Below are 27,436 nucleotides of genomic sequence, written 5' to 3'. Positions count from 1 at the left end.
TAATGTAAATAGTCTAGACAAAATGAGTATTGAAATAGTTCTTGTGATCATATAAATATATATATGACTATTTATGGTGGGTCTTACCTGCATTTCCTGCTCGATACGCAGCCTCTCTTGACCAAGTTCTTCTTGATAAAACTGTACACAAAAAAGAGAAATAAATGTACTGAATGTGCCAAATTCAGCCTTCATTATGTGCAAGAAAGCATCATTCACAGTGTAATAAAGAAACAAAATGTAACAAAATAAAAATACATCATAGGTTTCTCTGTTTAATCTGAATTTTGATGACCCCACACTTCGTTTGTTGGAAAAACTAACTAAACACGAGTAAAACCAACCTGAAGAATAAAGCAAGGGCACAAATTGTCAAAAGTCTGTAAAAGCCTCCGAGTGAAAATGATCAAGCTTCCCACATGACACTTGGAATGTTGGAGATGGAAGCTGTAATTGGAAAATGAAACCAAACTAAAAATTACCTCCACATCTTTGTCCTTCTGCAGCAGAGCTGAAGTCAACTCCTGGACTTGCCCCTCCAGCTCTCCCACTCTTTTATTTTGTGTCGTCTTCTCATCACGTAGTTCTGTGATGAGAACATCCTTGGAGCGAAGCTCTTTGATCAGCTCCTCGATCAATCTGAACGCAAACAGGGAAAAAGTCAGTGTCACAATAGATTTCATCAGTTTATTGTTGGAATCTCTACAAAAATCCCAAGAAAAACCTCTCTTAGAAATCTATTTTACTTGAGGGGTTAGATTTAGCAAGAGTGCATGCAATTTCATCCAAGGAGACACAAAAGCTTCATCTGGCATACTAAAAAAAATGTTAAAAAAAAAAAAAATTACAGGAGTTTTAAAAGAGTTTTGCACCTGTCTTTGCTGGTGTTGGAAGGGGACATGACACTTGGAGGTCTGTCATCTTTAGGCAAATCCTCCATTGCTATGTCTAAGGACACAAGGGAAGCATGGGAGTTTGACCCCGCCAGTGAGGCCATCCGTTCAGCCTCGCTGCGTGCTTGTTGGGCCTCCTGCGGGATGCACAGCAGACAGGAGTTTTGACATCTTCAAAATAATGTAAGTGTGAGCAGCATTTATTTCTAGGACTACCTGACCAACCTCCTGCAGGAGCTGAATTTTTGTCTCAAGCACCTGTTGCATGTGATCAATTTCCTGCTGTCTCTCCTGACACCGTCTCTGAAGCTCTGTCTCATTGTGATTGGTCAAGCTCTCTGTTGTTTTTCTAAAAAAAAAGATTAGAAAACACCAGGAACAGTAAAAGTCATCAATTGGTGTTTGATAAGGAGTAAATCACATTTAAACTATTTGCAACAGCGGTTTTATCATTGTGAACATATTTTTCAATTAAATTGTTATGCAAAAGCATGACCCTTTAGTCTACTCTACATGATGTTTTTACCTCCTGTTTTATGCACATATTGTATGCAATTTGGCTCAAGCAGTTCATTAAAAATACTTTAGAATTGACAGGAAAATATTAATTGACATTACTCATTTTTATGAATATTTTTTAAAGTAGGGGTGCATGGTGTAGTCGTTAGGACTTCTTTGTGTTTGGAGTTTTTATGCTTCATGGGTTTTTCCAGACACTCCAGCTTCCTCTGAAAATGTCCAAAAACACATTTCAAAGGTTAATTGGTGATTCTGGATGTGGGAGTGTGAGGGATGTCCCAGAAACGGACTGGCAAACTGTCCAGGGTGTCCCCCACCTTCACCCAACAGTAGCTGGGTAGACTCCAGCCTCCCTATAAACCCTGTGCAGGAATAGTCGGTATGGAAAATGGATAGATGGATATTTTTAAAGGTCCCGGCTTTGCAGTTACACCTTTTTTAACTCCAGCTGCAGTTTATTTGTGAGCAAATCACATCTGTTGGGTCAAATTAAGGAACTGGTGGAGACATGAGGGGCAGCCAAGAGATAACGTCACCCCTTTTCTGTCTGCTGCAGTGTTCATGGGATATTCTTACCACCTTCCTGTTATAGCAGAGATGGAGCAAGAACCTCACCCACTGTGTGAGCGTTTTTTAATGTGATCTGCTAAGGATGGTTTTTCAACCTTTCTTTTAATCAAGGTAGACATTTTGCTTTTAGTTTAAGTTAAATGTTTCATTTGGCCACTTAACCTTATTTCTGTTTCTTTTATTTCCTTCCTTTTTTTTAAAAATTAACTTTAATGTTTTGTTTTGTTTTCAAAAGTGCTTGCAGCCTGAAATTGAATTTGTCCTTTAATACAGACAATAAATCAAAATAGCTGTTTCTGTTAAAAAGATCATTTGGACCAAATACTCGTTTCTATGGCTGGGAATAATTCCTTTGTATTCCAACACAAACCTTCGTCACGGCACATTAGTGTCACAGAATATTTTGAGCATAATCTTCAATTTCTTTCACATATATGACCGTAAGTAAGATATTATCTAGTTCATACTGTAAAAGACTGTCTTAGTCCAAAAAATCCCATCCCAGAATTCCTGCTCCCAGAATGGCACACGCCACCCAGTCGCCACGAGTCACACTCCAGACGCTCTCTACACACGTTTTTAACTGCATCCACCACATGCAGCAGCTCAGATAACTGAGATATTTTCAACCAGTCCTAGTCATGTACAGCAAGAGTCTCTCTCAAACAAACATCCACTGTCAAAACACCTACTCAGTCCAACACCCCCAATTAATAAAAATCCTTATTTAGATCAATATCAAATACCAAAACAAAAAATAAAGTCATTTTTTGTGACTTTAATCGCCAACCTTATTGTTTAATAGAGTATGAGGACTCAAAAACCACAAAAAAAAAACAATTAGCTACAAAAAATTAAAGAATTATAACATTATAACTTTGCCCTGAATAAACATCCACAACGCAGCTTCATCATTCATCATAGTGTTATAAACTGTAAAGAGTAAATGAAAGAACAGCAGAAGTGGTTAAAGTGGATAAACTTTGCAGATTATAAGGCATACCTGTCAATGAAAATCTAATCACTTTTTAAATAAAAATATAGTATTTAAAGCTACGTTTTCATAGATTCTAAATATCAAGAGACACCAAAAGCATCAACACAGACACAAATATTTCAAAAGTAAGAAACTTAAAAACATTTATATAAAAAATGTTAAATGGAGAATTGACCCCCCCCCTTACAAAGTACAAGGCTGGATTTGAGTAACAACATGAACTTACAGAGCTTTGTCCAGATGTTCTTGTTTCTCCTGAAGCTCCTTCTTCAAGCTCTCTACTTCCACCTTCAGCTCGATGTTCTGCAACAAACAAGGTGCAGCGCGAGTTCAGATGACTGTGTGTTCATGTCAGCAGTAGAACATTATCTCCTCTTTCAGCAACAAATTCAGTATAAAGCAATTGTTCATGTCCAACAAGATTGCAAAACGTCTGAAATCAGTTCAGCTTAATAGACACTTACATTTCAGAAGAACACGTTTCTTTCAGTCAAAACAAATATTAACATTGTTTTGGGTCTAAATCAAGGCTCCTTATGTATTTTGTTCAGTTAATCTCTGTTTTTTCTTTATGACATGAAGGCAAAGTATAAGACTGACTATGCTGCCATGGCTGATTTATTTAGAGCTGGACAATGAAGAGTCAACCTTACAAGAACCACATCTGCACTTTGATGACATGCTGAGGTCTTTAAAGGGCATTGGAGAGCTCCTTACCGCTCATAGCTAAACACTGAAGAAGGGACATGGTTTAAACAGAAACAGGAGAAGACTGTGAAGACAGGTTGAAAGCTGCTCTTACTGGAGTCACTGTTTCCATTGCATGTCTCCAATACTGATAGAAAGCGCATTTACAAATGCAACGAAACTGTCAAGCTCAAAACACAAAGAAGTGTGCAAACTAAAGCATTAGCATAAAGCATAAGTCATAAATAAATAACCAAAATGTAAAAATGTTCTTGGTTCAATCACTACGTATGCAAACAACCAGTTTTCCTAACCCAAGTAATTAGTTATTGGATAGAAATTTGAATGAAATCAAATCATGAAGTAAGCTTCTCACCTGACTAATTGACTTTCTCAAGTTGAAAGTTTTCTGACTGAATGAAAAGCCCTGTGTGTATTTAAACAATAAAACATTTGTAAAAATGTATTTACAATATCAAAGTCTAAATGCTCCCAAATACTATAATATTAATTTGCTTATATTATGCCAAGTCCCTTTTCTAGCTTTAAGCAGTTTCGTTGCATCTACCAAACACATTTACCTTATAGAGAAATCAAAAATGGAGCTCTCAGAATGACAGACATCTTTGCATCCTGCAAACCGTTCTATATTTAGGCTTTCATCACTGTGCACCTGCTACTTTGACCCCTCCTTGACTTTGGGCTCTCAGCAACAGCTCCACATGTACCCATAATGAGGGAGATGCCAGAGCGTGCACGCACGCATTGACTCAGAAACACCTGAGCCATCCAAACAGATAAGGACATGGAAGAGAAATTTTATATTAGAAAAGTTAATAAAATTACATTTACGGGGATTTCAACTTCACTTGTAACACTTTGAATATTTATCTGTTTTGAAAAACACAATCGAATACAACTAAAGTTTAAAATGTTTGATAAACTACAATATTGACCTTCCAGTGCTGAAGTGATTATTTACTTTAAAAGACAAGAAAAGGAGGATATTCTCCCACACATGCATCGTTACTGATGGGATGTGCTGCACGGACACTCATTTGAACATGTGATACATAAATCAGCACTGAAGCCAGCTATAAATAGAGTTCCTTCAGCTCCAGAGATCACCATGTACCCATCACGCATACAACACATCTGATATGAGATCAAATTAATATTTCAAACGGTGGATGGGCAAACATAATCATCACCGGCCGGCTAAAAACCATGAAATAAAGATATATTGGCTTATATGAGTGATTTGACTGACTACTCAAAGGGATGTTCTAAGGCAGAAAGATTGAGCTCTCTGCATGTCAACACAGACTCGGCTTACTCAATCACGGCTGGCATGCAGTAATACTGGAAGACGGCTAGGGTGTCATTCAGCTGGATCATGCTGTGATTTCGTTTTCTCCTGTCTGGTGATCAGGGGGGATTGAGAATAAAAGGAAGGAGACAGAACCGAGTTTGAGAGGCTGACTGACAGTTTGTGTAAACAAACAACAGCTGAGCAGGGTCACCCTGTTTTAAATGCACACTGTGCACATGCGCAGATTAACAGAGACAAACGCATTCAGAAATACTTCCTTACTGCTGCACCACAATATATATTTTACCTACCGTGGTCATCATATTGCTGCTTCGACCCATTTTATTTAATCTAATATAGATCAGAAAAGCATCACACCATAAAACATAGCAGATCTTTTAAAGAGAAGCAGCAATGAAATAAAATTAGAATGTTTTTTCTGCAATTTTGTGTAATTTAGATATTTTTCTTACTCGGACTGAACTGTCTTGCAGAAATGCATAGAAGTATTTGTCAACTAATGCATAACTTGAGACCAAAATTATGCTTTTTGTTTCAAATGTGAATATTTTAGGATCTTTTTCAATTTTTTAATAACCTTGTTTTCTGTTTGGCTGCTCTTAAAAGTATTTACACCTGCAATGTGAGGTTTTTATGCATAACTGAAAGTTTGACAAATGCAGGAACTGCTGGAATAAACAAACATTTGTCTTTACCGGTTCTCTTTGTCTTGATAAAACAAAAACCTGGCCGGTGAGTAGGGTGATGACAAAATGAAGACCTAAGTTAGTATAACAATTCCAAAGTATGACACAAAACAATGAAAAGCTGCACGTCAGCATCTCACTTTCAAATATTTTAACAAAACAAAAACCAATAGGTGTCTACAACTAAAAAGTGGATTTTCTACTCACTGTACGATAGACATCTTCACTGCTCTCCTCAAATTTCTGCTGAATCCTCTCCTCCAGGAAGTAGATGCGGAGCTTCAGGCTGAAGTTCTCCTTCTTCAGGTCATTCAGGTGCTGTGATAAAGTGCGGTAACTGTTAGACATGACCGTCAAAGAGCACCGACTCTGCTAAACATGTCTGTCGTAGATCAGAAATAAATAGTCTGTGACTGCTCCATTTCGCCCATTTTACTGGACCGTAGCTGTCAGGGCTGCTTGTTGGGTCAGAGCCCTGTGCCCAACCAACATGCTACCTTCTTCTCTGCATGGTCCCAAAAATCCTTCAGTACAAATTTCAGCTATCAAAAGTAAAACACCAGAAAAGCCACAGAGTTTTGGGGCGTTTGCAGTGCAGAGGGCTACTCTGCAGCCCAGCACTCAGACGTGCAGCAGTGGCAGCTCCATGCTATGTTGTGGTCTGTGCAATGGTGAGACAGAAGCTTATTTTACTGGGGGAGTCATCCCTGGAATCCCAGACTACCAGGAGAGATGGGTGAAAGGGGAGAAGAGGGGAGGAGGAGAGGGAGGGCGAAGGGAAAGTGCTTACAGTCCCATTTGGCAGAAAAAGGAGTCTAAATCTTGTTTTATAGGTCATCATAGGGACATTTTTTCAGGTGTTGCTAGTTTTTCAAGACGTTTTAACAGGATTAAGCTTAAGGTACAACATTTACAACACAAAAAAAAGTTTTGCTTTGTTCTTTTATATCTAATAAAACTATTTGCTGCATCTGTACACCAAGTAAGGTACTTTATGAACAAAACAAAATGAGTGTCGCAGTCCGACATGGTTGTTGATGGAAGTCTTTAGTGTCATTATATTACCAAATCAGTAAAGACAGTTTGTGAAGTTTTTGTTGACTTGTTAAAGTTGTCAAAAGCACATTTACTGTACAGGCGCAGTGTTTTGAAATGGGAGTAAAGTAATTTGACTTCCTCAGGTTGATTACTAACCATAAATTCTGTAACCCACATTCTAATCATATTTTTGTAAGAGAGCAAGTATGAATGAGAAAATCAGCTAACACCCTGATGCAAGAGGAGCAACTGCACTCAGGGGGGAAAGATCCTTTACATGGACTCATTGTTTCAATCTAATACCTGCATAAAGAGGTGGACAGAGTGTGTGCTGACAACAACCAGCGGTTAGTTTTGGATCAAATCTGAAGCCAGTTTCAAAAAGGAATGGTAAATGTTGTGAAAGGCTGATTCATTTCTGAGGTTGACCTTCTTTGTGTTATAAGCCACCTAGCGGTTACGTGCGGAACTGACGTGCTTTTTAAAATAGTCAGAGCTTAGAAATATTTAACCTATGATTCCAGAATACGGCATGGGAAGACATTACTCATTTGCTCCGGATGAAGGTTTTCAGTAATTTGGTTGCATGTACATGGACATTAGCAGCAAGCTGATGAATTTCAGTCACTTATCTTTATATTTTGTTCATTTCTATATATTGGGGTTGGAATTACAATTGGAATACATCTGAATATAACCACAAATGATAATTTCATCTTTAATATTTTGATATATTTTATGTGAATTTTATACTACTTTACAGTAGTACCACATAAAAACAGACATGGTGGCCATGATGTCATCTTTTATTTGGTTTCTGACATTAAAACACAAAAACATGTCATCAGATTATCTTAGCTACAGGTCAGATTGGTTCATTATCAGCTGTTGTATTCTGCATTTTCTAGGGACTGGCATACTGGATTTTATAAACCTGGTAAGAAAACATCAGAAGTTGTGAAGGTGGAATTTTGACGATGGTCATTTCTGATTGTTCACATATTTGGATTATTTAAGTCTCTTGTCTGTAATTGTCGAAAAAAATCAACAAACACTCCAAACCAATTAAATGGAACATTTGAGAATTTATGTTCTACATTTTTGTAATAGTCTAATAATGTTTGGTGGTTTTTAGGTCAAAGAAGCTAGCTGCAGGTTCTAAAGGAAAGGTTTCTTGTGCGTCAGGTATAACTATAATTTCACAGATGTAATAAAATGTACAATGTACTGGGGCTTAAATTTAGAGTGTGACGGACAGGTGAGAAGAAAAACGAAAAGAAATAAGAGACTTGGGAGCCGTGAACCACAGGGCTAATGACTGAGCGGTGAGTCCTTGAGCGTCCCTCAGAGACACGAATAAAGTGAAAGGAAGAATAGGATTTGGAGAAAAACTGCTTTTGAAAGGTGTGACTTTCTTGGCAGCAAAAGACGCAGAACTTTAAAACCAAACAGCTATGCAGGAAAAAATGAATGAATATAGAGTAGAATATGTTGGTTCCTGATGCAATTGAGGAGCGTTTGGATTGCAGAGTGAGTCACATTACATTGAATAATTCAACGCCAGGATAAACCAAACGCCAAGACTGGTGTCCTCCAAAAACATTCAGAAAATGAAATCAAAAACACAAATCCCCATGCGCTCATTAAACAACTACACAAATAAAAACATTGGAGAAAGGAACCTCTTACTGTAGAACAAGGCAAGAGGAACATAAAACATAACTGTTGACGATCAGAGGTGATTCTACTAAAAAAAACAAAAAACAAAAAAAACATTGATTTTCAAAATAACAGAAAGAAATAAAAAATAAAGAAAGTAGATGACATTCCGCAAGTATGAGAATGTTTTAATAAAATAAAAAAAAGTCTAATAATGCATGAGTATTCCTCTTGGTAGAAGTTCTATGAAACAAAGCGTATTTTGATGTCTAAAAGAGCACCTGACAACATGTGGACATTAGTTGCCTCAATCTCTTGACAGTTAATAAAGGATCTGATTTTCTTAATATCTAATCATCCAAAAAAGGGAGACAAGGGTGATAATCCAGTCATTTACAGATAAAATTACCAAGGACCAGAATCAGAACAGGACAGAATATGAGTCATAAGGGGGGAAAAAAACTAAAGAATCTATAAAGCAGAGTAAAAGAAGATGAAATGTAACTTCATTTGTCATATTTGACTAATTTATTTATGTGACCAAGAACGCACAATAATAGATTTTGTTAATATATAAAATTAGTTAATTAGTTTTTTCCAAGTACCTACTGACCAATAACTGCTGTTCAAACTTTGACATTTGTTTTTTTGTTTTTGTTTTTTTTATTAGAAAAGTACATAATGTCAAATAACCCAAATAACTAATCCATCCATCTTCTAAAACCCGTATTGTCCCTTTTAGGGTCATGGGGCTGCTGGAGCCTATCCCAGCCATTTGTGGGCGAAGGCAGGGGACGCCCTGGACGGGTCGTTAGTCTGATGCAGGGCCAGAAATGAGTAAAGTTTATGATTTAATTAAATGCATTAAATCTAGTTAAATAATTCAAAACTAGTAACTGTGGTGAAAGGCTGATTCATTTCTGATTTAAAGATACAAACCACTAATATAAAGTCTTCACTCTTATTGTGGTTGTTACCAGTAAGGGCTTTTAGCAGACAGCCAGACAGAACTCTGCATACACTGATAAGTGTAAAGACATTTTTGGTATAAACAGATGAACTTTGTGTATTGAGTAAAAATGTTCAAAAAGGCAGTTATGAGGACATGTTTAAGAACAGGCAGGTAAACTCAGTTTATCAAAACAGGCAACATTTTCAAGATTGTAGTAGCATTGTAATCTTGATTTTATCTGCTAATGTGTAATGTAATGTCACATAATTCTCTGATGCTGGTTTTATTTGCCCTCTAGTTTTCTTGTTAATGCTGAAATTTTACAATAGACCAACAGAATTAAATACAACCAAAACTTCTTTGTCTTTGCTTTAGAAGGATGCTCCCTTTAGTGGTCGCCATTGCGAATTATCCTCCTCTATCTGAAGCTAGGTTTACACCGCCCTTGGCAAATTGCGTTCAAGCGCCCTCTTTCATTGAAAGTCTATGTAAACACGCGTATGTGCGTGTTTTGGCCTTCCATGTTCAAAACTCTCGTGTCATTTTTAAGTGCTACGAACAAAACGATTAAACGAGCAATGAAAGTTAGGGAATCAGATTTGGTAGTGACCTTTGGATGGCGTCCCTTTTAATAAGTGCCAACCATTTGAAAAGTGATCTTTGAAGAGAAATAAATAAATGGGGCTTGTACTCGGCAGAAATTATATGTTGGAACAAAGCTGTAAAAGAAAAAGCCTGGAGCAAAATTCACAACATTTGCACTGCTTTGACATATTGCACCAAGACTCTTCCAACTGTAGATGGCAGACGTGTGCTAGAAGAAAAAAACAGTAGAAAAAGAAGAAAATGAAAAAGACCCTCCCTGCTTGTCCAGTGTGAACACCACGGGCTATACTTCAAGAACGCACGTTCTTGAGCACACATCACATGTCCGGTGTTAACATATATATATATATTCTTCCCTGCATCCTCCTCCTTCACGACAAACACCTTCATGTCTTCCTTCACTGCATCCTTGAACTTCCTCTTTGGTCTTCCTCTAGACCTCTTTCCTGCAGCTCCATCTTCAGCATCATTTCACCAACATAGTCATTGACCCTCCTCCAAGAACATGTCATAATTAACTCAATGGGTTTCCTTGCATTTACCTTTAAACATCTAACATGAGCTGTTCCTCTTATCCATCCACAAACCTCCCAAAGAGAAGCTCAACATCTTCAGCTCTGACTCCTATCTCTTTGTCTGTAAACCAACAACAAGGCTGCTCTCAGCAGTCCTCTCTATACATCCATCAATCATCCATTTTCTCAAAATTCACCTTCTAAACTTGTTTATTCCTGTTCATGAATTGATAAGAATCATGTGAGTACATTTTTAAAAAACAAGAATAAATATTCCAAAACCCAACGATAAAATGATTGTCATTTAAATGCAGGAACTCCCCTCAAAAAGCACTTGTTCAATAATGGAAAACCTGAAGTGGGCCATGGAATACCCAGAGGCTGCTAAAAATAGCAGGAGGGCTCTGTGGTGTTTTCCATTCTGAGGTGGAGATCATCTCTGTATGAAATTATTTTCAGACAGTTTTGCTTTTAGTTATAAAGGAGATGTTTACATTTCTAGCTTACAAGGAAGCAAATCCACAGGAGAAAAAAAAAATCAGTAATACACACTAATAATACGATACAACCCCCAATCCAAACAGTGTTATTAGTCAGTTAAAAAAAAGAATTAGTTTCATCACACATAGCATGATACCTATCTTAAAGTGGAAATACCTTACCTGTTCAAATTGCTTGAGTGTGTGAGGCTGAAGAAGAGGAGAATTATCTGTTTCATCACTGCACAGGTCTGAAGCAAGAGACGGAATGTGTCAATAAAACAAAACCAAGTAGTGAGTCTGTGCTTAATGTCTGACACAAGCAAAAGCTACCTGACATGTGACCTGTGTTCTTGGAGGGAGAATCCTCTTCCACAACACTGAAATAAAACGCAAAGTTAGAAAAAAAAACACTTTGCACCAAAGAAGAAAATAACTTCTAGGGGTATAGTAATTACTCTACTGGACTTTAAATATGTAGTTGTAGAGTTAGACAAGTTAATTCTTCTCTAAGAGTTCTGGTAAATCGCCTGTCCATTCTGGGGGAGGATCCCTCCTTCATGTGGGCACCCCTGAGGTTTCTTCGTTTTTTCCGGAATCCGTTTTTTTTAGGAGTTTTTGCTTACCGCGAAGGGGGGTCTAAGGGCAGGGATGTCAAGTTTAGCTTAGTCAGTTTAATTTAGCATTTTCCTATTGAACTCTATGTATTCATGATCCTTTTGAGTTCATGTTTCACTTTTTCAATTACCGATACGAAGCCCATTGAGACAACTGTTGTTGTGAATTTGGGCTATACAAATAAAATTGAAAAATTGAAATACTTAATCGATGAATGGATTTATATTCCTACGATCCCACTAGATTAATCTGTCTGAAGCAAGTTGTCAAATTAATTGACCAATATCATAATAAAATCGTTTCAAAATGAAATATATCGATTATATTGATATGGATTGAGGCACAGTCAGGTTTATTGGTCTACAACGTAAAAACGATCAAGTGTCATTACAGCGGACAACATAAATATGGTACATGTATGTGATGACAGCAACAACTGATCAGTCCATCATTACAGTCCAGTGAGTGGAAACACTGAAATCTTGCAGACGTGTGACCATACAGTGTGCTAGAATGCTGTAATAAAGTTTTCTGTTTGTATCATTTTGATGTGGAAAAACAACAGTGGGCTGAGCTTTATGAAACTTAAATGTGAATGGATTTACAATTAATTCTTATTTACCTGTTTGTTTGTATACATATTTTATTTACACTTGATTATCTTGCAAGAAATAGAAGGAATCTGAGAAACTTCACCTGCACTGTTCAGTACCCAGATATTTATATCTCTGAGTCACACAGTTGAAGTTTTGGCTAAAAATGTCCTGGATCCATTTTAGGTCAGTGAATCGGATCTTTAAATGAACCAATATCAGCTATACATCGTATCAGCAACCACAAATTATGATATAAATCAAATTGCAAAAAAATCCTTACACCCCTGAAATGACTGCATGCAACCATCTCTTCAACTACAACACACAATATGAAGGTAAAAGCCCCATTTATGTTGAAGCTCGACTTAAAAGGCTTAAATCCATTTATAATTCTAATTCAATTCTTTCTAGAAAACCGCATAATCTCATCTACACTTCTGCAGGAGAAGATGGGGTCAAAGAGGTCCGCTGCAGGGGAGATGCAAAGCACTGGGAGGAGCCTTTGAAGGTCAGAGTTCAGCTGCACACCTCCTGGTAAGCAACCAGACTTGCAAGAACTGCATTTCCTCCCATCAATTAATTGTGAGCACAGGAGGATACAGGGCATGACTGCATGCACAAGAGATTTTCAAGGTACACAATCAAACAGCATCACCGGTTGTGTCACAAAGTCTCCACATCCAGGATGTAAGAAGCACATCCCTACTTCCTGGCTGAATTCCAGTCGCTCCAAGCTCATAAAATGGTGACAGTTGTTGCATGCCAAAGATTTCTAGGGTGACCAGGTGGACAAATACCACTGGTGAACACTTGGCATGCTACATTGCTGTGGTGGGCAGGGCTGGACATTTAACAACAGTTTTCTTCATATGTGAGGTGGTCCATTTAGTCGCATTGAGAGTGCATGTGCATGTGTGGAGGGGCTTTATAATCCAGTACCCCACATATAGCCCTGTGCATTATTGCAGAGGAATTTGACACAGATTCCAAAAGGTTAACATTTCTGATGAGTGATGATCAAAATCTAAGGAAGTGAGTCAAAACTGGGTCATCTGGTCTTTTTACTATTTGGCATCTATTATCTGCCAAATTAGTCACAATACATATGATTTAGGGAGGGTTTATTGTAAAAACGTTACCCAAATGTGGGTTAAATAGTCAATTTATCAATGAAAGTCATTAGCTTCACTCTATCCTGATCCATATGATGGCCTGCTATGATGTAGGCTAAACATTAAGCAGTGAATACATCTCTTTTGTCCATCTAAACCTGTTTCACCTTCATTTAGTATGAAAAAATGATGATGGTGATAAATAAAGAGCCTTTTGCTGCAGTGTACAGCCTGCACACGATCCACGCACGCGCTGCCTCACCTCTCTGACTCTCCCCAGATTGGCTCCGGAGGCGGTGAGCTCCGATCCATAAAGGCTGTTCCTTCAGTTAGCGGGCATCCGCGCCGCAGAGCCGCCACCTCCGAAAATCACCAGTCCACCTCTAACCACCTTGCAGGGAATCAAACCCGCGCAGCCACAGATGGCCATGTCCTCTGCGGCAGCAGCAGTCAGCACCGGCGCTGCGCAGCGCACCGCGCAGGTTACAAGGGAGGGAGGGAGGGAGGGGGTGAGAGGATGCGCCCCCTGAAGATGCAAGAGTATCCAGCCCCCTACTGTAGAACAAGTGAGGAGGAACATACCAAACACAAAAGTAGGTCATCACAGTTGCCCACCTGTAGTCTGATTACTCCCATTGAGCAGGAAAAAATACATACCATTATTCAAGATAAAAACATGATAATAAACAACATAAAAACTGTAAACAAGCATCCATTTATTTAATATTTTATTGTGTTACTCAAGACAACCCATGCTATTTTAAGTCAGCAGGATGCTACAAGGCTTTAAAGCTAAAATCTCTTAGAAAAGTAAAATAAAATATTAAATAGATTAAAAAAAGATTTTCCAGCATTCTTGATGAAATTTCCTTTTATCTCCGTGGAAAATGGTATTTCCCCTTTCATTTGTGCTCTTTTTTGCCCTCTACTGGACAATATGTGCCACTACAATCTTCAGTAACAATCTGAAGTCTGTGTTTGTGATGGAACTGCAGTCAGAAAATTACTATAACCATTGTGCTATCCTATGGGGTCAAGATGACCGTTGACGTGTTCTCCCTACCATGAAAAATATGGATAAAGCTGGAGAGCATTTCACGTAATCCATGGACACCACTGAAGATCACAGATCATTGAAGAAAAAAGGTTCAGCGCACCGTCTTGTGGGGTCTAGATGACCCTACTCCCAATGTTAAAGTACCTAGGATAGCACAAGGGTTAAAATAATATTCACGGTTGAGTTTAGTGTAGAGCATGACTAAAATAATTTAAAAGAAACGTTTGTTGTCATTTTGGTGGTGTCAGGAATTGTGGAGTAGCACCCATTCTGCAGGAGACCTGGCCTGGTGGCAAAAACATTAATTAAATCATAACTCTTAACATCTCAAAACCCACGGAGAAACAAAAAGGCAACACATCAGATAAAGCTGAAGACCAGACAAATATAAACTGAGGATAATTAACACAAATCAAGACAGCTGTGGATGGCAACTTAAACCAGGTGTGCCTGACAGGGGCAACTCAAAAACAGAACAAACAAAAACAAAGGAAGTATCACCCCCCCCCTCAAAAAAAATTGAGATTATATTGCACATTCTCAGTCCTCAGAGACATGAGATTAAACACAGTAGCACACACATTAGTGATGCACCTTTGCAAAAGAAACGTTCTTCTTCATTTTGAGTTTTTCATCAGAGACAAAGTGTAGATTATTGTAAAAGTTTTTTTTTACCTGATAAATGTGACTGCTTCCTCTGTTTTGACTTCAAGCAGACTTTCAAGTGCCTCTACTAAAAATCTGTTTCAAATGATTTCTGAACTACCTCTGTGATCATGATGAAAATGAAAAATAAATTATATGAAATATTTTGGTTAAAGTAACACCACCAATGAACTCAATCATTCACACTTAATTGGGCTTCTGACTATGTCACAATCACCCTTTATTAGCATAAATATCAGAGCTGCATTATGAAACACTCAAACATGACAAAGAAAAAAGATAATAAACAAATTTGACAAATAGTTTTTGCCATTAATTGCTCTTAGTCAAATAAATGAAAAATTCGCAATGCAAAAATATTTCCCAGTATTTCTAGGATAAAAAAAATGAACAAAAACATTTAAATTAGGTTTTATTTGGTCTATTTATTTGATTTAAAGCATTAAAAATAACTGAATGCTGCAATAAAAAATATTACAAAACATAGATATCAAATTATTTCATTGCTTAGAATATAAAGGATAATTAACAAAAAACAAACCGTCTAGACCGTGCAATTACTCCTTATCATGAATAGATTTTTTGCATTTTTGCATATAGTTCACACACACGTCACATTAGAGTAATTATGTATATTGACTATCAATCAATGTCAAGAACAGTTTTATTTTTTGTCGAAACTGAGTGGGAAGAAGCAAACTTATTTAACCCTCCCTATTGAGTTATTTCTTTTTTCTAATAAATATTCTTGCATAGTTGGCATAACCATTAAAAAAACACTGGTAATTGCTTTTAGAGGTTTGATTCTAATTTCAGAACAATTTTACTGTTTAATTAAACATGATTTAAATTATTTTACTTAAGTTGTCGGAAGGAAACAGTACTACAATGGTGGTAACTAAAGTACAATGTAAAGTTCCGTCACAGTAAGTCTTCTTTGTTCAGGTTCATTTCAGATGTACAAGCTGGAAACCAAAGCAGACACTAGATGTCCTCAAAGCTCCACTGCAGCCTCTGAGCTCACCACTTCCAACACATTAGCACATTTTGAGTCTCAGGTAGAAATGCTGCAACATGTCCTCAGTTGTATTTTCACAGCAGCACACAATGAGCAGAAGGTTTTTCCTCTGCTCTGCCTTTAAGACCTTTTCCCAAAAACCACACGGGGTCCGGTCCTTGCTGCTCGAGGTTCTGTGGAGATGATCCAGATGGCTGGCGCTTTCATGAAGTCCCTGTCAACTATTTTGTTCTCCTCTGCCCGAGCCATCGCCTCCAGTTCAGGGGAGGTTTCTGGAGCCCAGTCAGCCATGAACTTATCTTTAGCTTGGCAGTAGTTCACCACCACCTCTTCGGGCTGCTCCCCAAACAACCAATCTAGAAAACAGAGTTGCAGGACATGGTAAGGACCAAGGAAAGCCTAAATAGTCCCATTTTGCATTTTCTGGTTGAAATAACACAAAGAACAGAGTTCCAAGGAGATGAACAAACCTCCAAAGTCAAGGACTAGGTCTTTGATGAGGTGTCCAATGATGGCATAAAGAACAGAAATCACTACAAAAACAGCAATGAGCAGGTAGAGAATGTACGTCGGCAAGTGGACAGCGTCCCGAGAAGGTGGGATGTAAGACTCGTAGAGGATCGTCCCGTCTTCATCTCTGTAACGAATGTTCAGTCTCTCTCCAGGTACATCCATGGTGGACTGGACGAGCGTGTGTCTGCCAGTGAGCTTTCTTAATGTCTAAGAGCTGCGCTAAGAAGGATTAAGGAGGACACCATAATATTTAAAAAAAAAAAAAAAAAGCAAACCAAATCTTTGTTTAGAAACGAATTCACTCTATAAACAATGAGGGTTTGCAGCTAAATCAAATGCAAGCTACAGATTAGGTTTTGGATAGACTTCAGCGTCAGAAACATGTGACGTAAATCACCTGAAAATGTCTTCATTTTGTTTTCAGGTGTGAACTCTCTGCACATCCATCCGTTGTGCTGCTCACATGGAAACTAGATAAGCTGCTACAGTCTGTTCAAGGTCAGAGGAGTGGCCTTCTGTCCATCCATCCATCCGTCCATCATCCTTGTACTTACAGCATTTCACTATGTAACACGGATGATGAACATAATCCTCCTAGACCGGGTCGTCACCCCCTGACACCAGCAGGTATTAACAAAGGTGATAAAGGTTATTCTAACAGAGACGACACAACAACACCTTTGTGTTGAGTACCTCTTCATTACTAGTGAGTCATTAGATTCCTATCATCCCAAGCATTGTGAAGACGTGACAAATAAACAAACTCAAACTTGTGTTATAAAGTTATTTACTGGAAAGAAGAACAGAGACGCACATCGTCAGAGACAGGTTGCAGCAACAATTGATGTGTGTGGGTTTGTAGACAACATTTTTCTCTGAAGTTAGACTGTGTTTACATCACAGCTACAAGTTGAAACAATCACTAGTTTAGCCATTTGATGAAACAGATCAATATCACCCGATAAATAGGTCATGTTTACAATGAAGTACTAATGTACAAAGAGAAAAAACATGGTTTCCTGTAAAATGCCAACAAACTACAATTACACGCCTTTTTACATTGAACAAAACGCTCTAGCTGATGCATTACTGCGGCTGGGAGAACACTGGACTGAAAAACTGATTAAAGGGAAGTGACAAAGGGGGCATGTTGGGGGGCAAAAGTTACACTGTGAGTGGACATCCTTTTTTCTCTTGAGTACGACGAAACAATGACACTTCTCAGTGGAGGAGGGAAGGATGGATTTCCCTGGTGGAAACCAGGCAGCAGCATTTCTTTCTCTTTGGCCATGCTCAGCTTGTCTCCTGTCTCCATCAGTTTACTGGAGACACTGAGGCGTCGCTCCTCCTCTTCTTCTCCTCCTCCCTCTTCTGCATCCTCCTCCACTGGTTTGGGGCCAAATATCCAATCTGTGAGGATCAACATTAGAAAGAGGATGTTAAACTTGATTTGAACTGTTTTGTGAAAAGTCTTAACATTAATTTAGCATTCAAAGGAGAGCATATATTGTGGTTAAGATTTAGAAAAAGAAGCAACTTAAACATCTATTTGGAAGTGGATTCATGAACTGTGGGAGCAAGCTCCAGAAAATGTTAGTTTTAGCATCAACGATGTGCTCACATGTTGGAATTTAACCTGATGGATCATCACTCATACTGCTGGGAGGGCTTTTCGTGGTACAGAAACCACAAGGTGAAAGTGAAGGGAACACAAGCGATGGAAAGTCCAGGATGAAGCACTGATGGAGGCTGAGACTGCATGGAATCACAATCATAGATGTGGATGCACAGACGGATGCTTTAGGGAGGACTTCACTCTGGGAGGTTCCAGCTTGGAGTTACCTGCCAGATCGTGCATCAAGTCTTTAATGAGATGACCCACTATGGCATAAGTGGCCACAATTATCAGTGCCACCCCAGCTAGGACATAGACTACATTGCGTGGCAGCGTAACAGCATCTCTGGCTGGGGGGATGTAGTCTAGGAAATAGGCCTCCTCCTCTTCCTTCCGGCTGGAGAACTGGAGGAGCCGGCGCTGGTTGAACTGAGTCATGTTGAGGAGTAGGACTCCTGCTGGGGAGCTCAGGGGTACGACTGGCTGCTGGTTCATGGCTTGACTGATTTTCAAAACTTTATGAGATTTTGACTGGAAAAGAAGAACCACCTGGGCTGTTTCTGTTGGTGATGAAAGATCTACTAACTTGCTGATCCAAGATGCTTCCCTTCACTGTAAAGGTTTAGAAAAGAGGTGACACAGTTGGAAGAGCGCCAAAGTATTGTGCAAGCACCTTTTTTTTTTTTTTTTTTTTTTAAACAGCAAATTGTAATCGGGTAATTTTTGAACTAACTTAAAAAAACAAATAAATCTGACAAACATCAGCAATTTCTCAAAAATCAGCAATAATCTATTAATTTCCAGAAAATGTGAGACACAGTAAAGAGAAATGTAGGCCAGACTGAGTTAATAGGATTGAGCTGGTCATGAAGCAATATCAGCTTTCCATCTGCAGGGATTAGAGGTATGTGCAAGGAGAGGCAGACAATAATGGGCCAAGAGGCTTATGGTCATCTATGATCACACTTCATAGTCGCATATGCAACATTAATTAAAGTATTCCAGCTTTTAGATAGTTAGAAAGTGAGTTTCTTGCATTTTCTAAGTGGTAAACATCACTGAAATCACAATATATTTTAAGCTTGTTTGCCTAAGTCAATACCATGATGATAAAATGTGCAAAAATGACTAAATAAATGATTAGAAAACACAAAATAGTAAGAACATATGCATTACCTCTATTTGAGAGTAGAGCAACAGTGTTTTTCCTGAATTTGGGAATGAACAATTTTCCGCATCAGATCTTTGGTGATAGCTCTGGAAGTGAAAAACACACAAAAAAATGACAATAGGTTGAAGTCAGATGAAGAACACAAACAAATGAGTGCATTGGTATCCCAAACATGTCAACATGAAATTCTCTCCATTACTGTTTTTCTCTGCCAATAGGCAGATGATCCATGGTGATCAAACCAAGGTTTGATCCTTGGAGTCTTCTGGTTCAAGTGGAAGCTGCCGCTGGCGTGGTCGCAGACTCGTCTTTTGCAGTGGAAAGTTTGTAAAACTGACGAATGAGAAATTGCCACTCAATGATAGTGACGGCCACGTTGGCAATGAGAATGAACCAAGAGACGGGGTGGAGACCGTAGTAGAAGGTGTGCGCCATGAAGAGAAAGAGACGGAGGTCAGGGAAGACCAAAGCTTCAAAAAGAATGTGCCCCTCAGGATGAGGGTGTGGGAGAAGTACAGTGATCAACGAGGTGTCGGATAATCCTCAGAAGGATTTGATGAACACACACTACTGTCACCTGCTTTTCACTAAGTCAGCACGTGGCAAGGAAGAAGATGGAGGTTGCTGAGTGTCCCACTGGAAAAAGCAACTTTTTACAGTTCACGGTCAAACTGACATCTTCTACAAGAGGAGAATTAATAAAACATGAATAGGATTACCTGTCAGGGGGAACGTCCTCACTTTCTCTCAGTACTATTACAGCTCAGCAGTTAAAAAAAAAGTACAATTTGTGTTCAAATAATCTCAAGGTTAACAACAAAGGAAGCAGATTAAAAATGCAAAAAGTTGACTCTGCAGAAAGCACTACAAACTGAAGCGCTTGTGCAGACTAGTCCTAAGCAAAAACAATTACATCCAGTCCCTCATTCAGGCTGACTCCCTTAGGCTGGAGTTACTGTTTTCTTGGGCTTGTCTTCTGGCTCCGACAACCATTTGTAGTAAGCATCTCCCAGGATGAAGCCCCAGTAGACGACAGTCAGTGAGGTGTTCACGGTCATGATGGCAATGATCAGCGGGTGAATCATGGTGGCAGACTGAGGGAAAAATCTGGTGTCTGCGCTTTGGGCAAAGGGTTGCCTGAATGTAATCACCTCTCTGCCGGCTTCTACTAACCCACCCCTCTTTCCACTGGTCACTAAGTTTCTGCGGCAGCAGCATAATCCTCTTCAGGAGCTTTGTTATAGCAGATGAGGTTGCATTAAATGTGGATCTGCTCTACAGATCTTATGTATCAACAGAATGCCGTTGTGTAATGCATGTTTACTCTTAACAATACACACATAAAAGGTCAATGTTTTGTGCAAAAGTTGCCACATAAACGCGCATAAATTGCCCCGCCCCCCTTAATGAAAAAGATTATAATCTTCATTCTGAACTTTTTGTTCTGTGTCAGATATAATCCAAAATTTAATCAAGACTAGAAACATCAGATGCAGGGGATCTTAATCTTGTGCCAAAACAAAACAGCCCAGATGGCTCTTTGAAAGAACCCACCAAAGCCGAGACAATGCTCTCCTAGACAACATGTGTTTGACCTTTGTCCTTCTGGACTCTGCCAGATCACCTGGAATCCTCAAAATGCATTTTTCTAGAAAGAAGAAAAAATAACAAACTGGGTTGGATCTTTTGCAAAAAGGGACAAGATATAGTAAAAATTAGTCCATTTAAGTGTACCAAAACTCAAGTATGGTCATTAAAATAAACTTGTACTAAGTTTTACTAAGGGAAAGAAAGAACTAACAAGTAAAAACAGCCAGTTGATGTAATTAGTCCAGGTGCTGTCTGGCCACTTTAATTATCAAGTATTTAACTTCTATTTTAATTGTCAAACAAATGCACAGGTTTTGTTGTTTTTTAGGTCCAGGCTACTTTCTTAGATAACTGGCTTAGCTTTGTTTGTTTTTCTGCGATTTAAAACAGTGTAAAATATAGTCTATTTAAGGGTACTAAAAGTATTACTCAAAAAGTGAGACAGTATATTTGAACTTTACTTTTTAGGTACTATATTGTTTGGTTTTATTTAATTTGATTTGATTTATTGGGTTATTTCAAGTATTGTTTGTGTACAATACAACAAAATCATTCAGATACATCAAACTCATTAGAGACATAGTGAAATGCATAGATTAATAAGCAAAAACAAATAAAAATTAGTTTAAAAGTGAGACGAAAACTATTGTTTCATAATCCTTATTAGAGATTTTTGCAGTGATGCATTCAATACATACTTAGGTCACATATAGTGATTATTGACTAAAGTCAACTAGAGTTTTATTTATTGCTTAAAAAGGAGTGGGAAGAATCAAACTTATATAATCCCATCACTACTTAGTTGTAACATTTTCTATTTCTGCATAGTTTTCTTAATCTGGCTCTGATCTGATCCAGTGCAGATTTTTTGTCAAGTAACAAAGTAGAGTGTTCATTGATTGTTCTCAGAATTTTTCATTCTTACATCATATTGTAAACTTAAAAAGTTACAATTTAGTCTGAAGAAGTATTCAGTTAGTATACTTCCTAGACTAAACATACATGGTCTATAGTATATTTGGTATACTTATATTTCTCCTCAAGTATACATAAAATAAACTTAAAATATACTACTTTTTGCTTCAGGACAACGCAGATTGTTTTCTCAACATAACCAAACCTCAGATTTTTATCACTTTCACTTGACAGATCAAAAATTTAAAGGCTTTTTTGTTTTAAGATTTTGAATTTCTTAATGCTGCAATTTAATGCAGCTGTAACTTTTCTTATTCTCTTTGTGTACAACTGTAAGAACAAAAACCTATCACACTGTCTGAAAAGTGCACATCTTTGTCATCAAAGTTAAAGACATGTTAAACTAATAAAAAAAGAAGAAATATTTGTGTTGGCTCTAAAATAAACCCGAAACAGTCCATGTCTTTTGTTTGGTCGAGTTGTTGCAGCGATGAACTCAAACTCTCCTTGACCCCCAGCAGGATGGGCAAAACATGCGTTACCGTATTTTACCGCCAGGGGGCTGTCTGCGCAAAAAGCACAGTTGCAGCCACAAAAATAAAATAAAAATTTGCTGTCAGATCAATTAAGGTTTCAATTTTACATGACACTTCTCATCCAGTACACTTTAAAGAGAGGTGTATCGTCAAAGTATGACAGGATTTGATGAGGTTGCTTGACTCTCACGATTAGCACTTTGAATTATTGTGTTTAAAAATTGTTGCCCTCTCTTTTAAAATTTTCTACATGTATTTTACAAAACCATGTAATAATAATAATAATAATTATAATAATAATTATGACATTTATCTGCACTTTTCCGGATAATATTTTGTTTTAAGCCTATTTTAAATTTTTACAATAGAAAGGGAAGTAACATGAAACAGAACAGAAGTGACCTATAAAACAAGAAATATCAAATAAACAAAATTAAAGTACTATTTTTAAGATAATGATATCAGGGGAGATTAGAAAAAATGCCAAACGTGGTTTATTTTTGATCTGACAGATTATGTTTTATTACTCTGACTTTAACTTTGCCTGAAAGAGGCAGCAAAGAGCAACAAGGCCTTTAACCTGCGTGTGAGAGGAAGAAGCAAAGAGCCCTCAGTTAAACTTTGAAACCTACTACAGATAGCTGGCGTGTTGTAGGATTACCGTTGCTTCATCACAGCTCAAAAGGCAGTGGGTGACACTCCTTTAAACTCTTTCCTTCCCCTCGGAGGCTTCAGAGAGAGCTCTCCCCATTGGCATGTCTCTTTTCCCTTCCTAAAAACGAGGTGAATAGGGATCTTTTCTTATTTTTTATTTTTAAATCACCTGGGATTTCAAACTCATTACTGCAAGGATGAGGCCCCCAGAGGTGGTGATCGTGTTTGTGCTGTCACTGCTGGCTCCTGGAGTTTTGTTCACAATGAACAACTTACCCGGGATTCAGAAGTAAGTGATTTCTGTATTGGTGGAGCCTTAAAAAAATTGCAGCGTGGAAGATTTAAAGTTGAAACTGTTAATTCAATGTGCAGGCTTCATCTGCACTGTTTATATGTTTGTGGTTAAATGGTTACAGATCATCTAAGAATTGCTGTAGAAAATATTTACATTGAAATGTTCTCTGGTGCAGCGTGGAATAAAAAAGTTGTCTTAATAGTTTATTTTTGGTAAATAAACTTAAATTTTCTGAAACCACAGACCTTTTCTCATCCTGGGAACAGGAGTGGTCATCCTGGGCTCCGTTCTTCTGCTCCTCCACCTCACAGTGAGACACAACAAAAAAGTGACCCCCTTGTTCTACGGTACAGATAGACTTTTTAATGTAAATGACCTGCACCAACATGGTAAAAAAAATTGACAGTGCTTTTATATTTGTGAAGTGTTTGCAGAGTTTTCCTTCACCTGCATGGTGGGCTTGACCAATGCTTTACAGCAGGACGGCTTCATCTCTGGCTTCATGGACTTCTACCTGAGGATGGTCAGATGCTGAGAGCACCTTTCATTCCGCTTTTTATTTCTCTGAAGTGTTTTTTTTTGTTTGTTTTTATGACGCATCAACTGATTGTGTGAAGATCTTTTTCAGGGTGAGCCTCATCTCAGCACTGCCTATGCTGTGATGATGTGCTATTGGGAAGGGGTTGTGCACTTCACCATCTTCCTTACAATCATCCACCGCATGTTTGCAGGGTAAGTTGCTGGGTAAAACTGTCGGCCTGTCTCAGCAGGGACTTGAGTGTGACCTTTTACGTTATGCCGTTATAGGAAGTCCTACCGAAGCCTGGGTTTGTTGTGGGCGGGTTCCTCCATCGGCCATCAAATTATTCACATTCCAGGAGTGGTGATCGGTGAGTGTTCTGCACCCATAAACCTTTTAACCACAATACTTTACATGTACTGTATTTACTGTGTTCTCATGTGTTCAGGTAAGCATGGTTCTAACATTCGGCCAGCCTTTTGGAGGAACCTTCCTTTCTTTTTGGTGCCTTTCTGGGCAGCATTTGTGCTGTTTCGCACACCGAGGGTGATGCCAGTCATCCCAGCAGACAAGGTAACTTTCAGAAGCTATGATCTCTGCCAGAGTGGAATCTAAAAGACATCTTAATTGGGGTAAAAAAGAGATACATTTAATATTTCTGAAAATTTTTCTTAATTAACCCCTTGAATGTGCAGAACTATTGATTTCTGAAATGATTTCTAAAAAAAATAAATTTTAAGCAAATTAAAAAAAAGGTTTAAGATATAATAGACTTTTTATTTGTACAGTCTCAAAAAATATTAAAAAAAAAACCTAGTATGCAAAAATAAAAATGTAAAATGCCAGACATTTACATTATCATACAGGGAGAAGGAATTAAGTCATTCTACCATAGGTCTCCAGTATTGCACAAGTTAGAAACTATTTTAAATGAATGGTGGTAACAATAATGACCGTAATTAATACATTTACAGAGAGAAACTCTGGTTTCTCTCTGTAAATGTATTTGTTTTAAAGCAGTAGGAAAAAATTACTTAAGATGTCTCTCCGTCTGACACTGAACAAGCTGCTTAGTGGTAACACTATGTCACATAAGGGGTGGGCATCATTCTCCATCTCCTCCAGACTCTTCTAGAGTCAAGAGCGATCTCCAAACAGAGTTGGCTTTTCTGACCAGGTTCTCCAGTCTCCTCCCCTCTGCTATTGAGATGCTTCTGCACCAGCAGACCACTCCATAAAAGATTATTCCACCAAAGATGTCTCTGCACTCATAAAGATCTCCTCAGCAGAAACAATCTGCACAGCTTTTTCATACAGAGCATCCGTGTTGTGCAATCAGCCTAGTTTGTTGTTGAGGTGAACACCCCCGTCCAAGAATCCACTCTAAATCTCCTTCACCTGACCGAGAAATAATGCAGAGTAAGAGTGCTTGTGGAAGTCCACCACCAGTTCTTTAGTTGTTCCTGCAATGATTTCATTTATTGTTCCACTTGCATCAGTCCACACAGATTTGGATTAGTTTTCTGTATTTGTCTTTTTCTTTTTAAATTTGATTAAAGAGGTTGGAGTTTAGATAACCTCAACTATGTGCAGTAAACTTAAGTCAAATGACGCACAAACACATAAACATGAGTCCAGAATGTTTATAAAATAGCAGCTTTCATCGATATTCTTGTACTGTGAACAGGTTGCTGAAGAGCAGAAGAAACATCTTCTGTCTCGACCTGTCGACCTGCTTCTATCTCTGTTTCTGCTGGGAGTCATGGCCTTCTGTGTTTTCAGAGCCCTTGTAAGTGAAACATCATGGGTTTTGTTCAGAGTGAATGAACTCTGGGTGACCTGACGCCATGTTTGAGCACTTGTTTGCTCTTTCACAGGTGGTGCTGGACTGTCCCATGGACGCCTGTTTCACATACATCTATCAGTATGAGCCGTACCTCAAAGACCCCGTGGGCTTTCCCAAGGTTACGGTCAGTCAAGAGAAACTTTATTCTGGAATTGATGTTTTCTTGAATACTTTAAAGTCGTCATATTTCTTTTTTCTGTGCTTCCCCTTAGATGCTGGTGTATTTTTTCTATGTTGTGCCCCTGCTTGTCATCCTCATCTATGGTCTGACGATGCCAGGATGCAGCTGGATATTGGACTGGACCATCTTCCTTGCTGGAGCAGTAGCTCAGGTTTTTATTCCCCACTGCTATCTTTGTTTCATAAAAAGTAGAATGAGGGCCTTGTGTGACCTTCTCTCCTGTTCTCCCCAGACCCAGTGGTGCCACATTGGAGGCTCCCTCCACTCCCGCACTCCCTTCACGTACAGAGTCCCAGCAGACAAACGGTGGCCTGTTCTGATGCTGAATGTGCTGCTCGCTGTTGCACCAGTTCTTCTGGCCCTTCGCTGCCACACCAACCCAGCCTATTTTATGAAACCCGTTCCCAAAGGACAGACCAGTAATAAGAAGAAGACAAACTAGACCACACACCAGCCGCCGGCTGCCGAGGAATACGTCATGCTGTCACAGGGCCATTGTTTTCTGGGAATGGCTTTTGCAGCACAGACTGCATCAAATACTTTTTTTCCAAAAGCCCAGAGGAAATCTGAAAGCGTTGCTCTGTAACTCGGTGGCTTGAAACCGGCCACCCCACGCGGCACTCCTTGCATGGACTGTTGGACCCTGATAAGAAGCCTGTGGAAGCGAGGACCGAGATCAGATCTTTTTTCAGGTGACTCATGCAACTATGTACTTGGTGACTTCACAAACTTTGAAATGTAACCTTAATCATATAGGTCATCAATGCACCACTCAAGGAGGGGAGGTCTTTCCAAGCAGGATGTCAAATCGCAACTCCAGCTTTTCGTTATAATTAGCCGCAAAAAATCTGAAATGCAGCATAAAATGTAAGTTTAAAATAAGTTAAGAAGAAGCTTGAAATGTTTACTTTTGCTGCTGAAAAAAAGGGGATTTACTCAAACACTGAAAAAGATCTTCATACTCAAAATGCATGTGTATTTCAGTTTTTTTAATATTATTTTGATGAAACTATTAAAAAAACAAATATTTAGGTTGAAATAGAGTTCACAAAAGACACTTTTGCCGCACTGTGTTTTTTCCCCAATAAACAAATCTTTCTTTTCCTAATGTTCTTCTGGATTGCAGGTTTTGTGCATTTTAAATAAATTATTGCTGTGTAAAAAACAGGTGTACTTTTGATTTGATTTGATTTGAGATTCAGACAAGCCTTTAGCTAATGTCCATCTGTGCCTTTTAATTCAAATCATTTATCTGAACTGTGTACTAGTTCAGTAGCACAGTGTCTCTGGTGCTCAGTATTGTTCCCGTGTGGAGTGTTGAGTGGTGTGCAGAGCTGCAGTCGCTGATAAGAGTTGAACCCTGGATTTAGGTGAGCTGTCGCAGGCTGCAGCCACACAAACTATCGCGTGACGCGCTGGTCAGAGGTCCACGGCTCAAACATTTCATCTGTGATTCACTTACCGATCTGCTGTTAGATCAAAACCCTCTTTGGGGTAACCGAAGTTCACCCTTTCAACATAAAAGAGGCAACAAGATATTTAAGAAAAAGACACTTTTGACTGTTTTTGTTTCTGTAAAAGCTTTTTTTCTTTTAAAGT

The 27,436-nt window shown here is 38.5% G+C and overlaps 2 protein-coding genes and 1 long non-coding RNA gene across 5 annotated transcripts in view; 1 reads left to right on the top strand and 2 right to left on the bottom strand.

Annotated features, from left to right (window-relative positions):
- The window catches only part of pde4dip (phosphodiesterase 4D interacting protein), a 38,704-nt gene extending 24,970 nt beyond the window's left edge, over positions 1-13,734 (bottom strand). The window contains exons 1-9 of one of the 2 annotated variants that reach the window (XM_023965250.1): positions 13,523-13,734; positions 11,268-11,314; positions 11,118-11,185; positions 5,893-6,003; positions 3,206-3,282; positions 1,119-1,242; positions 873-1,030; positions 483-639; positions 88-141 (exon numbers count right to left, since the gene is read on the bottom strand). In XM_023965250.1, coding sequence (XP_023821018.1) covers positions 88-141; positions 483-639; positions 873-1,030; positions 1,119-1,242; positions 3,206-3,282; positions 5,893-6,003; positions 11,118-11,185; positions 11,268-11,314; positions 13,523-13,572 — 846 coding nt within the window. In that variant the 5' untranslated portion in view covers positions 13,573-13,734. The remainder of the gene's footprint in view (positions 1-87; positions 142-482; positions 640-872; positions 1,031-1,118; positions 1,243-3,205; positions 3,283-5,892; positions 6,004-11,117; positions 11,186-11,267; positions 11,315-13,522) is intronic. The other variant, XM_023965251.1, reaches the window with a different exon arrangement.
- Positions 13,735-15,154: 1,420 nt separating this feature from the next.
- LOC101174222 lies at positions 15,155-20,503 on the bottom strand. 2 transcript variants are annotated; one of them, XR_002875138.1, is made up of 4 exons: positions 20,020-20,503; positions 19,306-19,386; positions 16,472-17,924; positions 15,155-16,357 (listed from the first exon to the last, which is right to left on the bottom strand). It is a non-coding gene; the product is annotated as an uncharacterized LOC101174222 (long non-coding RNA). The 2 variants fall into 2 exon arrangements; XR_002875137.1 differs by lacking the exon at positions 20,020-20,503 and adding an exon at positions 19,500-19,985.
- Positions 20,504-22,977: 2,474 nt separating this feature from the next.
- On the top strand, positions 22,978-27,004 carry LOC101173975 (transmembrane 6 superfamily member 2). Its single transcript, XM_004079316.4, has 10 exons — positions 22,978-23,284; positions 23,534-23,637; positions 23,716-23,813; positions 23,919-24,022; positions 24,098-24,180; positions 24,259-24,383; positions 25,498-25,599; positions 25,688-25,780; positions 25,869-25,988; positions 26,070-27,004. Exons 1-10 carry the CDS (start codon positions 23,193-23,195, stop codon positions 26,277-26,279), a joined length of 1,131 nt encoding a protein of 376 aa, XP_004079364.1. The 5' UTR covers positions 22,978-23,192; the 3' UTR covers positions 26,280-27,004.
- Positions 27,005-27,436: the final 432 nt, after the last annotated feature.

Source organism: Oryzias latipes, chromosome 17 (genome assembly GCF_002234675.1).
Source record: "Oryzias latipes chromosome 17, ASM223467v1".
NCBI classification, from domain to species: domain Eukaryota; kingdom Metazoa; phylum Chordata; class Actinopteri; order Beloniformes; family Adrianichthyidae; genus Oryzias; species Oryzias latipes.
The sequence above is the reverse complement of the archived record's forward strand: the minus strand, read 5'-3'. Positions and strand labels throughout refer to the sequence as shown.

Bases quoted from the DNA above. Each gene is read 5' to 3' on its own strand.
- LOC101173975 (XM_004079316.4), top strand. From the start codon at position 23,193: ATGAGGCCCCCAGAGGTGGTGATCGTGTTTGTGCTGTCACTGCTGGCT. The intron at 24,181-24,258 runs GTGAGTGTTCTG...TCATGTGTTCAG, and splicing joins CATTCCAGGAGTGGTGATCG to GTAAGCATGGTTCTAACATT. The intron at 24,384-25,497 runs GTAACTTTCAGA...TACTGTGAACAG, and splicing joins CAGTCATCCCAGCAGACAAG to GTTGCTGAAGAGCAGAAGAA.